Below are 13,494 nucleotides of genomic sequence, written 5' to 3'. Positions count from 1 at the left end.
CCTTTTGAAGATGGTAATTTCCTGGCACTTTTGTGGTGTGCAAGTTACTTGCCGCTTATCACCCAAACCCGAATGTTGTCCAGGTCTTGGGGCTGCTACAGTATCTGAGGAGTTACAAATGAAACTGATCACTCTGTAATCATCAGTAAACCTCCCCACTTCTGACCTTATGATGGAGGGAAGGTCGTGACCAACAAGGAGTCAAAGGTTATTGGGGGTCAGCTAGGAAAAAGTGGAGTTAAGATATCAGTCATTAGTGTTTCCCTCCCTCCCTCCTTTAACCAAAAAAAAAGACACTGTGAGGAGGACGAGCAAAGTAAAAGTAAGGAGGCCTAGCTGAGAGGACCAGCCCGTGAGACACGTATCGGCACTCAGGAGGCAGAGACTGAGGGCAGTAAATGTATGAATAGAGCTCCAGGCGGACCCGCGGCCTAGTCTTTGAGGAGGCTCAGCTGAGAGGAGCAGCCCCCAAGCCTAGAATCAGCACCCCATTTTGGGCAGTACCGGGAGAGCCTTCAGGATTACTTCCTGCTGACGTCAGACTTTCAAAAGAGAGGCTTGCAATTGGTTCTTTATAAATCAGGTGACCCGTGTCTTTAACCCGTTCATTCCCAGGGTCACAGGAGTAGAATCTGAGCTACATTTTGTAAGATAAGAGTTTTTTTTTTTCCACACTTTGTTGTAGTGGGAGACTTTAATTTTCCTCATATTGACTGGAAATCTCTTAGGGCAAGGGTTCCAGATGGTGAGGAATTTGTTAAGTGCGTCCAAGAAGGTTTTTTGAAACAATATGTAGATAGTCCGACTGGAGAGGGGGCTATACTGGACCTGTACTAGGGAATGAGCTAGGCCAGGTCATCAAAGTTGCAGTGGGTGAACATGTGGCGAACAGTGACACGATTCCATAAGGCTTTGATACTCTTGGAAAAGGACAAGTGTTGTCCTAGGGTTAAGGTGCTAAATTGGGGGAAGGCTAATTACAACCAGATTAGGCAGGATTTGGAGGCTATTGTTTGGGAGAGGCTGTTTGAGGGTAAATCCACATCTGGCATGCGGGAGTCTTTTAAGGAGCAGTTGATCGGAGTGCAGGACAGGTGTGCGCCTGTGAAAAGGAAGGACAGGAAAGGCAGGATTCAGGAACCATGGATGACCAGGGAAATTGCGAGTCTAATCAAAAAGAAAAAGGATGCATACAAGAGGTCTAGACAACTAAAAACAGATAAAACACTTGAAGAATACAGGGAAAGTAGAAAAGAACTCAAACAGGGAGCTAGGAGGGCAAAAAGGGTCACGAAATGTCCTTGGCAGGCAGGATTAAGGAGAATCCCAAGGCATTTTATACATATATTAGGAACAAGAGGGTAGCAAGAGAGAGAGTTGGTCTATTTAAGGACAAAGGGGGGAAATTATGTGTAGAACCAAAGGGAGTGGGCGAGATCCTTAATGAGTTTGCATCGGTATACACAAAGGAGAGGGACATGTTGATTGATGGTGTCTCGGAGGGGATTGTAGAGGATGACTCCTCTAGAGCAAGTCATCATTACGAGAGAGGAAGTGTTAGGTGTATTAAAATCCCCAGGGCCAGATGGCATCTATCCCAGATTACCGAGGGAGACAAGAGAGGAAATTGCTGGACCTCTAACAGAAATCTTTGATTACTCGTTGGCCACAGGTGAGGTCCCAGAGGATTGGAGGATAGCCAATGTTGTTCCTTTGTTTAGGAAGGGTAGCAAGGATAACCCGCAGTAATTATAGGCCAGTGAGCTTGACGTCAGTGATAGTGAAATTGTTGAAGATTCTTCAACAGGGATAGGATTTATACACATTTGAACTGAATGGCCTTATTAGCAATGGACAGCATGGTTTTGTACGAGGGAGGACATGTCTCACTAATTTGACTGAGTGTTTTGAGGAGGTGACAAAAATGATTGACGAGAGAAGGGCTGTGGATGTTGTCTTTACTTTAGTAAAACATTTGACAAGATCCCTCACGGCAAAAGGTGCAAATGGTTAAATCACATGGGACAGGGGTGAACTAAGCTAGATGGATTCAGAACTGGCTTGGCCATAGAAGACTGGGGGTAGTGGTGGAAGGGTGGTTTTTTGAATGGAGGTCTGTAACTAGTGGCCTTCTGCAGGGATCAGTGTTGGGACCTCTGCTGTTTGTAATATATATAAATGACTTGGAAGAAAACATAGCTGGTCTGATTAGCAAGTTTGTGGATAGTGATGAAGATTGTTAGAGAATACAGCAGGATATAGATAGGCAGGTGGAATTTAATCCAGACAAATGTGAGGTGATGCATTTTGGTAGATCCAATTCAGGTGGAAACTATAAAATAAGTGGCAGAACCATCAGGAGCATAGACACACAGAGAGATCTGGGAGGACAGGTCCACAGATCCTTAAAAGTGGCAGCACAGGTAGAAAAGATGGTGAAGAAAGCATATGGCATGCTTGCTTTCATCAGCCAGAGCATCGAGTATAAAAGTTGGCAAATTATGTTAGTTATATAAAACGTTGGTTAGGCCACATTTGGAATACTGTGTCCAGTTCTGGTCACCACACTACCAGAACGACATGGAGGCTTTGGAGGGAGTACAGAAAATGTTTACCAGGATGTTGCCTGGTATGGAGGGTATTAGCTATGAGGAGAGATTGAATAAACTCGGATTGTTCTCCCTGGAAAGACGGAGACTGAGGGATGACCTGATAGAAGTTTATAAAATTATGATGGGCATAGATAAGATGAACAGTTGGAAGCTTTTTCCCAGGGCAGAAATGACAATTACAAGGGGGCACAAGTTCAAGGTAAAGGTTCAGTAGAGATATGCGAGTGAAGTTTTTTTTTAACAGAGGGTGGTGGGGGCCTGGAATGCACTGCCAAGTGAGGTGGTTGTGGCAGACACGTTAGCGACATTTAAGACTTATCTGGATAGACACATGAACAGATGGGGAACAGAGGGATACAGGATATCAGGTGGTCTAGATAGGACAACGCGATCGGCGCAGGCTTGATAGGCCAAAGGGCCTGTTCCTGTGCTGTACTGTTCTTTGTTCATGATCTTATTGAATGCTGGAACAGGCTGAAAGGACCAAACGGCCTGCTCTTGCTCCTGTTTCTTGTGTTCTTATGTTGATGAAGCAGCTAAAGATGGTTGGACCTGGGGCACTGAGGAACACTTGAAGTGACGTTCTGGGGCTGAGATGATTTACGATGAGTTAAACACCAATCAGGGATTGAATATAAAATTTTCCTGCTCTCTGTGTAGATAGAACTCTGGTGAAGCTATAGCTGGAGTACTGTGTGCAGTTCTGGTCGCCACATTATCAGAAGGATGTGATTGCACTGGAGGGGGTGCAGAGGAGATTCACCAGGATGCTCCCTGGGATGGAACATTTAAGATGAAGAGAGGTTGGCTAGTCTTGGGTTGTTTTCGTTGGAGCAGAAAAGACTGAGGGGCGACCTGATCGAGGTGTACAAGATTACGAGAGACATGGACAGAGTGGATCAGGAGCAGCTGTTCTCCTTAGTAGAATGGTCAGTCACAGGGGGCAATGGTGAGGGGCAGGAGGTTCAGGGGGGGATGTGAGGAAAAACTTTTTTTTACCCAATGGGTGGTGACAGTCTGGAATGAACTGCCTGGGAGGGTGGTGGAGGCGAGTTGCCTCACGTCCTTTAAAAAGTACCTGGATGAGTACTTGGCACATCATAACATTCAGGGCTATGGGCCAAGTGCTGGCAGATGGGATTAGGTGGGAGTTCAGGTGTTTCTCGTGTGCCAGTGCAGACTTGATGAGCCGAAGGGCCTCTTCTGCACTGTATGATTCTATTAAAAATATACCTCACTGAGCAATTCCAATTGATCCTTCAGGGGAACTCAAGTCGATTTTTGTAATAATGAAATCAAAAAACGGCAAGTCTGCTAGCTAATTATGGAAAATCGAAACATTATCTGTCCCTGACAGCAATGTACTGGAGACGATAGAATAAAATGACATTTGCATTTACTGGATGTGCAAATCTATGAAAAATAGGACCAATTATTACAATTAGTCATCAGACATGGAGTTTGTCTGATGCAAAATGCAACCAAAGAATTAGATTAAACACTGATGCAGCTTTCTTAAAGTTACCATACATCCATTTCTTCTTCATGGGAGTTGCTTTGCATTGCATTGCTTTGCCATGTTTGCCTTCATTAACAACAGTGTTTGCAGTTCAAATGTCCACAGTTGTAATGGGGGAGGTAGTGGCATAAACTGAACTATTATTCCAGAGACACAGGGTAATGCTCTGTACAGCCAGGACTAAGGTTAGTGGTGGAATGTGAATTCAATAAAAATCTGGAATTCATAGTCTAATGATGACCATGAAACCACTGTTGATTGTTATAAAACCCAAGTACTTTTTCAGAGGACAAAACATTTGATCAAGGAGGGGGAAAATAGGGCACACAAGTAAATTGGCAGGGAAGAAAGAAACTAACCGTAAAAGCTCCTATGAATATGTGAAGAGAAAAAGATTAGTAAAGACAAATGTGGGTCCCTTACAGTCAGAAGCCAGGGAACAAAGAAATGGCAGAAGAACTGAACACATACTTTGGTTCCGTCTCCACAAAAGAGAGCACAAATAATCTCTCAGAAATGTCCTTCCCAAGAGGTTACGGGGCAAAATGCTTGGGCCCCAGATGTTCATGCAAAATGATGGAACCAAATGTAACATTTCCAAACTTGGTAACAAAACTGGGCGGAATTCTGAGTTGTGAGGAGGATGCAAGGAGGCTTCAAAGGTGATTAAACAAGTTGAGTGAGTGAGCAAACACACGGCAGATGCAGTACAATGTGCTTGAATGTGAAGTTACATGCTTTGCTGTGAAAAACAGAAAGGAAGAGTATTATTTAAATGCTGGTATATTGGGAAGTGTGGATGTAGAAAAGGATCCGAGTGTCCTTGTACACCAGTCAACAAAAGTGAAGAGGCAGGGTGCAGCAAGCAATTGGGGAGGCAAATAGTATGTTGGCTTTCATTGCAAGAGAATTTGAGTTCAGAAGTAGGGATGTCTTACTACAGTTATACAGGGCCTTGGTGAGATCACACCACGTATTGCGTACAGTTTTGGTCTCCCTACCTAAGAAAATACACCTCGGCCACAGAGGGAATGTAGTGTAGGTTCACTAGGCTGACACTGGGATTGGTGGGACTGTCTTATGAGGAGAGATTGGTTCAAATAGGCCTACCAGCACGACAGTTCATAAGGATGAGAGGAGATCTTATTGAAGCATTTAAAATTCTAACAGCTGGACAGACTAGATTCGGGGGGGGGACATTTTCCCTGAAGAAGGAGCGAGACTCTGAAAGCTTATACTACCAAATAAACCTGTTGGACTTTAATCTGGTGTTGTGAGACTTCTCACTGTGCCCACCCGAGTCCAGCACCGGCCATCTCCACATCATGGAAATCTAGAACCAGGGGATACTGTCTCAGGATACGGGGTAGACCATTTAAGAGTGAGAAGAGCAGAAATGTCTTCACTCAAAGGGTAGTGAACCTGTGGAATTCTCTACCACAGAAGGCTGTCACTGAATGTATTCAGGAAAGAGATAGATAAATGTTTAGATTTTAAAGGCATCGAGGGATATGGGAAGAAAGCAGGAACATGGCACCGGGATAGAGGATCAGCCGTTATCATACTGAATGGCAGAGAAGGTTCGAAGTGCTGAGTGGCCTTATCCTGCTTCTAGTTTCAATGTTTCTGCACTCAGGAAGAAAAGGGCTCTCTTTTTAATCCAGCTTACCTGTGTCCTCAAGCCAAAACGAGAGGCTAGATCTTCCAAAAGAACAACCTTTGTACTCTAGAAAAAAATGTACAAGATAGTGGTCATGCTGACAGCACTGTAATAATTAGAATTCCAAAGGTTAAAAATTGAAATATCATTGAAAAATAATTTTACAGTGTAATTGTAACTTTACAAGCATTAGTCCCAAGTTACCAACACTGAACAAAGCTCTCGGCTGCTGGCAATTTACTGACAAATACTTGGTGAAAAAGTCACATGCTGGCTAAAGTTGAATAGTCGCTGATTAGCAAAGTTAAATTTAGAATATAAAAAATTCCTAACCTCCATTTTTAACAACAATTTTAATGTTTGACTCCATGCACTCTTCTCAAGGAGAGATCTTTCCCTATTCACACTCAAAATATTTTATAATTATAAAAACTGATGATTTTCCCCTTAATCATCTGTGTCCAGTCACTGATAATTTTGTTATTTATCCATCCTGCCTCTTTTGGCCCATGGACTAACTTGTGAAGACAAAATAAATCCCATGGAAGCTATATGGCAAAAATGTTATTCAGTTTTTTTTAATCAAGCAGCATCTGGTATCCACCTTTTAGGATGGTTCAGCTGTCAGGTTTATATGACAGATCTTCAATGCTGATTATACCCAAGTAAAAACTAGCTGGGAAAGATAACTAGAGCAATTGGAAAGGTAAAGAATGACATGCTCAGATATGCAGATTTACTCAACCTAGAGATCAAGGCCGAAGAAATGCTGAAGGACAGAGCAGCCAAGCTGGAGAACTGTCTACTATGGACTGAGAAATAAAGTGTGCAACCAGCCCATGGAATTCAGTTCTCATAGCTGGGAGCTGCCAAAATCCATCTTCTGTTCTTCTCTGATGATGTGGGGAAAAGGGTGCAGATGAGTCAAAAGCATGACAACATCACCCTCGGATGACCTGAATAATGAGAGGAGCCGGAAGGGGCGAAAGTGAGAGAGAGAGAGGAGAGGCTTGCCTTCAAAACATTGTGAAGCATTAGTTTTGCAAACAATTAATGATTAAGTAGTCCAAAAAGGTTAAAGTGGACTTCCATCAGGCTTAAACTAACACGTAAAGCAATGGTCATTCAGGATATGACCCTAAACTTAAAAGTCATTCTTGCCCGAGTGCCAATTGGTGCCAAGTTTTTTTTCCTAAAGAAACAACGTTTTAAAAATTGTATAAACATAAAATCACGGGAGAATTTAATTCCAGCAGTCTAGGTTGGATTTGAACAGAGATGTCAAAGGTAAGTGCAGTGTCCAACTTACTATGGCCCAACTTGAGGTCAAGGATTATAATTAATATGCAACAGTCCAGTGGTTTGGCCAAAGGTATAACTTCCTTTTTAATATGGTGAAATAAATATCTACCTATGCATTCTTATATATAATGAAAAGTACTGCAGTACAGCAGTAGTCTCTTGGTCTTTTGCATCTATTTGTAACTATTATCTCGTGAATTTTTCAGAAAGGCCAACATACAATATGATTTTAAACATTGTGTTGAGTAGGCAGGAACTCCATATATCATGATAAGCAAGTAATGAGATTTTTACCAGTGCATTGTACTGTAAATACTCTGGAGAAAATGACTAATGGTTCCAACATTAAGTCATAGACCACAATGGTCTTTCCTCACTTTCATAAGAAACTGCAATCCCATCATTTCTTACCAAGTACTGTACTATTGATACAGAACACCTTCCTACCTGCATGCTATCTGAAATTATCTATTTGAAGATACCCTCCTACTTACTTCTCAGTGGCCTACACTCCTACTTATTTCACACTACATACTAACATTATTCATACATCTGTCTCTTTTTGACTGCTTAAGATACACAAAATTATCTTGCTACCCACGACCACTTCCATCTAGATGGACAAGTGCAGCAGATACATGGAAACACCACCACTTGCAAGTTCCTCTCCAAGCCACTCACCATCTTGACTAGGAAATATATCGCTGTTCCTTCGTGGTTGCTGGGTCAAAATCCTGAAATTCCCTCCCTAATGGCATTGGGGTCAACCCACAGCACGTGGACTGCAGTGATTCAAAAAGACATCTCATGGCCACCTTCTCAAGGGCAACTATAAAGTTTTATATAAAGTTTATTTAGTAGTGTCACAAGTAGGCTTACATTAACACTGCAATGAAGTTACAGCGAAAATCCCCTAGTCGCCCCACTCTGGCGCCTGTTCGGGTACACTGAGGGAGAATTTGGCATGGCCAATGCACCTAACCAGTACGTCTTTCAGACTGTGGGAGGAAACCGGAGCACCGGAGAAATCCCACGCAGACACTGGGTGAAAGTGCAGATTCCACACAGTCACCCAAGCCAGGAATCAAACCCGGATCCCTGGTGCAGTGAGGCAGCAGTGCTAACCACTGTGCCAAAGTGCCGCCCCAGAGATGGGCAATAAATGCTGGCCAGGCAGCGAAACCCATGTCCCACGCATGAATAAAAAGAAAATACCCATTGTATTAGTGTCTTGAAGACGATCATTAAAAAAACTGAAAAGGTCAAAAACTATTTTGCAATTTAATGTCTCCCATCTTCCACCCGATCATAGATATTTCCTTTGGTTCTTTCTCCATTCTTTCCCCCTTTACCTGCTTAAAAACCATTAGTCCTGATGAAAGGTCATTGATCTGAAAAGATGGCCAGAATTTTCCAGCTGTTCACAACAGTGGGATCTTCTGGTCCTGCCAATGGTGAACCCCCACCATGGGTTTTCGAGCAGAGTGGGGTAGTTTCAATGGAAAATCCCATTGACAGCGGCGAGACCAGAAGATCCTACCGCTGGCCAACTGTGGGCCGCCTCCCTTGAACTGAGTGACTCCCACAGCATTGCAGAGGGCAGTTAAAAATCAACCACAGTGCTGTGGGTATAGAGTCACATGTAGAGCAGACCAGGTTATGGTCAGCAGATTTCCTTCCCTGAAGGACATTAGTGAACCAGATGGGTTTTTACAACAATTGACAACAGTTTCTATATCATTACTAAGACTAACTTTTCAATTCCAGATTATTACATGAATTCAAATTCCAGCAGCTGCCATGATGGGAATTGAACTTTTGTTTCCCGATTGCCTGGGTGTCTGCTCGTCCAGTGACGTTACCATTATGCCACCGTTACACCTCACACATCATTCAATCTGAAATGGATCTGTCGGCTATTTTATTTTAATGCAGTCTTTTATTATCCTATTTTCAATAAATCAAAATTCGTGGTGGTGGTCACCACGAGACCAGAATATCCAGTTTAAAATCAAACAACTGTCTATTTGATGCCAAGTTTCTGCTTCCTAACTAGAAAGTCAAGTCCTAGAGTTATCCATTTACTACAACTCACCAATCATCAGACATGTTTCACAGTCTTTGTTTGAGTCATAACAAGTACAAAATAAATATATGGATGAGGATACAAGGTATTTCTCTTGGGCATTTTAAAGAATGTCAAAGTACTACAGTGCCAGATGCATTAGCATCCACCACAGCCAGCAGACTGATTCATATACAACCTCCATACATCCAAGTAGGATAGCTAAAATAATATTTATGCCCAATTAGTCACATCATCATTTTTCATTCTTATCTTGCGGTTTCGCTCTTGCCTACACACCAGCTGCATAAATCACTCAGGAAGTGGAGGTGTTCAACTAATTCACTGACAGATAAATATATGGACTCTTCAAATGTGTCTTAAATCATATGATATTGTTGAAGGGCTCAGCAGCAGTTTGGGGGGGGTTTGAGGGTTGGCGGGGGAGGGGGGGGGAGGGGGGAGGTGCAGATACTAATTAATTTCCGCCTTCAGGAAAATTACATTTGTTTTTAACAACTGACATAAAAGAGTGGGATTTTCCAGCCATGCTCACCCCAAAGCCGGAAAATCCTGCCCAAGGTCAACGGACCTTTGCATGGTCCGAGTCCCACCCGCTACGATTCCCGCGACAGGCGGGGCGGTAATGTTCCGGCCAAAATACATTAAGAAGACAAGTTTCTTTTAGAAACAAGCATGATTTTGCAAAGTAAAATTGCTACCAAATATCCAACAGCATCACTGGGCAGCGATGCCATTAACAAAGGGTGGGGAATTTAGCTTTGGGGAGAAGGTCATACAAAGTCCTGCGATTTCAAGTGTCGAAGGCCTAGCAGGATGTCACCTCGGATAGAAAATGAATTAGACAGGTCCCTGATTAAGCTTAAATCAGGAATATGTTTCAAAATATTTTGATTGAAAGGGGCAAGTGGCAAGTTCAACAGGAATTTCTCTGAAAGGAGTAACCTGGGCTGGACAAGATGCTCAATGGGTAGTTGACTAAAGTTTCAAGTTGAATACTGCAACTCTTTTGCTCCAAAGAGTTACAGAGATAACACCCAGGGACAGGACACAATGACTAAGTTTTACCCACTTAGTTCACCAGTCATTTCAAACAGTTTGTAGTCACGGCAGAAATTTAGGAGCAAGTCATTTTACCAAACAGCAAGACTCAATTTCTATAAAGCAACAATTTCTGCAGTGATATATAGGCGACTGTTTGTTTCATGTTTAAGTGCATTTATGCACACAAATGCAAGTGTTTGTGGATAATTCAATCAGGCAATTACGACACCAAATTGCAGATTTTGCAATCTTGCAGAAAATGTGATTTTCTTCCAGAGGAAAATTAATGTAAATATATATTCTTAAACAGAGTAATAGTAGCACAGTAGTAAGCAAATAGGAGGCCTGAAATATGTTATATGATGGGAGGGGAATTAAAGCCTGTACAATGACCTAGAAATAGCCAACTAAAAAACATAAAACTTAAAAAGCAAAACCTTTCAAATTAGAAGTAAATATAGCTTATCCAGACGAGGAGTCAGGATATAATCAATCTCACTACATCTCTTCCACCTTAAAAATCTCAAGATCCATTTTTTTTTTTAGCCAAGTCTTCCGTAACTCCTGCTCGTTGTCTGTTTTCTTTCTCTAAAGAATTTACACATGATATATACGATTTGCGCAATACAAATACAAGGGGCGGCACGGTAGCACAGTGGTTAGCACTGCTGCTTCACAGCTCCAGGGACCTGGGTTCGATTCCCGGCTTGGGTCACTGTCTGTGTGGAGTTTGCACATTCTCCTCGTGTCTGCGTGGGTTTCCTCCGGGTGCTCCGGTTTCCTCCCACAGTCCAAAGATGTGCGGGTTAGGTTGAATGGCCATGCTAAAATTGCCCCTTAGTGCCCTGAGATGTGTAGGTTAGAGGGATTAGCGGGTAAATATGTAGGGATATGGGGGTAGGGCCTGGGTGGGATTGTGGTCGGTGCAGACTCGATGGGCCAAATGGCCTCCTTCTGCACTGTAGGGTTGCTATGCTATGAATTCTGTGTCATAGTCAAAAGTACAGTACAGAAGGAGGCCATTCTGCCCATTGAGACCATGCCAGTTCTCTGTAAAGAAATCCAATCTTGTTCCCCTCGCTCTATGCCCACAACCCTGCAATTTTATTTCTCTCAACTGCCTTTGCAACTTCCTTTTTTTAAAATCATTTACGGGATGAGTGTGTGGTTGGGCCCAGCATTTATTGCCCATCCCTAACCGCCCTCCATTTCAGAGAGCATTTAAGAGTCAACCACATTGCTGTGGCTCTGGAGTCACATGTAGGCCAGAGCAGGTAAGAACGGCAGATTTCCTTCCCTAAAGGACATTAGTGAACTAGATGGTGAATCCCATCCCAGCAGCATCATGCTGGGTGGGTTGGGTTAAAATGAACCCCATTAATTGTGGAAGCTTAGAAATACAAAGCTTATCAACAGACATTTGAAAGAGAAAGAAAGGCTAATATTGTATGTGAGAGATCTGAAACATTAACTGATCTTTCCCTTTCAAATGCTGATTGTTGTGTTATCCTTTCTGTGAATTCATGCATTATAGATTCACTATCAGACCAACTGGCTTGACCAAATTTCTTGCAATTAAGGAGATCAAGTGGATTTAACGCAATGATATTAAAATGATATTAAAATTGTTGAACGTTTGCATGAATGATACTGTGTTCAAAGTTATAACCACATTTGTTCTGCTGTAAATAGTTCCTCAACTACAATGGCATAGAGTACCCAAAGTCATTAAGGTACAGAAGGAGCTCATTCAGCCCATCAAGTCCATGCTGGCTCTCTGTAGAGCAATCCAACCAGTCCTATTCATCCCCCCCTCCCAACCAACTCATAACAACACTCACATCTACAGGTAATTTTAAGCATACTACCTACTAAAATGGAGCTCATTTTTATCCCGTTCTATCTATTTATATAAAAGCATAACCCTGGGGTGGAATAATCAAATTTCTTTGTTACTAGGGCTCGATATTCATGCTTTTCTGCACTCATATTTCACTCTTGCAGTGAAGAGCCAAAGCAAAAAGTGATGCAGATTAGTGGCTCTGTTTCAGAGCAAGTAAAAATACATTGCAACTCTTATTTCAATTACAATCACTGCTATTATGCAATAAGACAAAAATAATGCATGCTACAACTTCTTACATCAGTGAGTTATCTTTCCAGACTTAAACTAATTTCTACCTCCTCTGGCATTGTGCACTTTTCACAAGCCCTTTTCTGGGCCTCACTGTTTTTTGTTTCCAAAGCTTAACTGCCTGCCTGTGTTTCAGTCTCTGGCATCTTTCGTTTACAACCACAAAAGGTATTTCTGCACAATGAGCGCAAGGTTATCAAATTACCTAAAGGGGATGAAAAGTTGCACGTTTACATTCTACCGGGAAACGACATGAAAGATAGCGCTCGAACAACGCTTAGCGTATCAGATGCCGCTAGTTAGTTTGAAACTTGCATGAATACACGATGCTTTAAGACATTTAAAATCAATTATTTTTCTCAAAGCCTGTGGAAAAATTGCTTCCCCCCCCAAAAAAAAAGCCAAAACATGACAACAGTAAAGAAGAATTTTACACAAGTTCAACAACTGTCTGCCATACTAACTTCACAATAATCCTCTTGCAGTTTTTCCAGAAGATTAAACAGGCAAAGCAACATAAAATATAACCACTACCTTGATGTAGTCAATGAACTCCTTCAGAAGATCTTGGGCCTGAAGAATAATGAAACAGTCAAAGAATGAAAAATTAAGAACATTGCAGTTAGTCACAGTTTGTTAGGTTCGACATTACAATACTGTACCAATTCTGAAAATTGGAAGCTTTTCTTTAACAAATGGCAGAAGTTTCACTTTCATTTCATCTGGGATTGGGGAACAATGCCTTTTATTAAATCAGGAAACCTTCAGCAGGGAAATTAAAGGGGGATTACTTTGGTGAAGTAATAGGCCCTTATTACGCAAGGTCTTTTATACTGAAGTGAAAAAGAACTTGTGCGAAACAAGAACTAAAAGCAGTTTTGTAATAGGGAACTTATCGGCCACATATTTATTTGGTGCTACCTTCTGTTTAGACATGCGAGCACAGAAATTTCAGGGTAAAAAGAAAGGTACTTTTGACAGACAAACTAAACTTTAAACAATGAAGTTTGACAATGATGATCAAAGTTATTTGTATGTCACAATGTCTGCATCATAGCTGCAGGGTATGCAGTATTATTAATTCACTAGAACTACATATTTCTTTTTACCATACCACTTTTCATATAAGATGAAATC

The 13,494-nt window shown here is 41.9% G+C and overlaps 1 protein-coding gene across 2 annotated transcripts in view; it reads right to left on the bottom strand.

The window, feature by feature from the left end:
- ddrgk1 (DDRGK domain containing 1) overlaps nucleotides 1-13,494 on the bottom strand; it is a 97,505-nt gene that overhangs the window by 3,368 nt on the left and 80,643 nt on the right. For both annotated transcript variants that reach the window (XM_078223849.1, XM_078223858.1), the window contains exons 6-7: nucleotides 12,892-12,930; nucleotides 5,801-5,857 (exon numbers count right to left, since the gene is read on the bottom strand). In XM_078223849.1, coding sequence (XP_078079975.1) covers nucleotides 5,801-5,857; nucleotides 12,892-12,930 — 96 coding nt within the window. The remainder of the gene's footprint in view (nucleotides 1-5,800; nucleotides 5,858-12,891; nucleotides 12,931-13,494) is intronic.

This window comes from Mustelus asterias, chromosome 1, assembly GCF_964213995.1.
Source record: "Mustelus asterias chromosome 1, sMusAst1.hap1.1, whole genome shotgun sequence".
NCBI lineage: Eukaryota > Metazoa > Chordata > Chondrichthyes > Carcharhiniformes > Triakidae > Mustelus > Mustelus asterias.
Note: the sequence above shows the minus strand (reverse complement) of the source record. Positions and strands in the feature narration are given on the sequence as shown.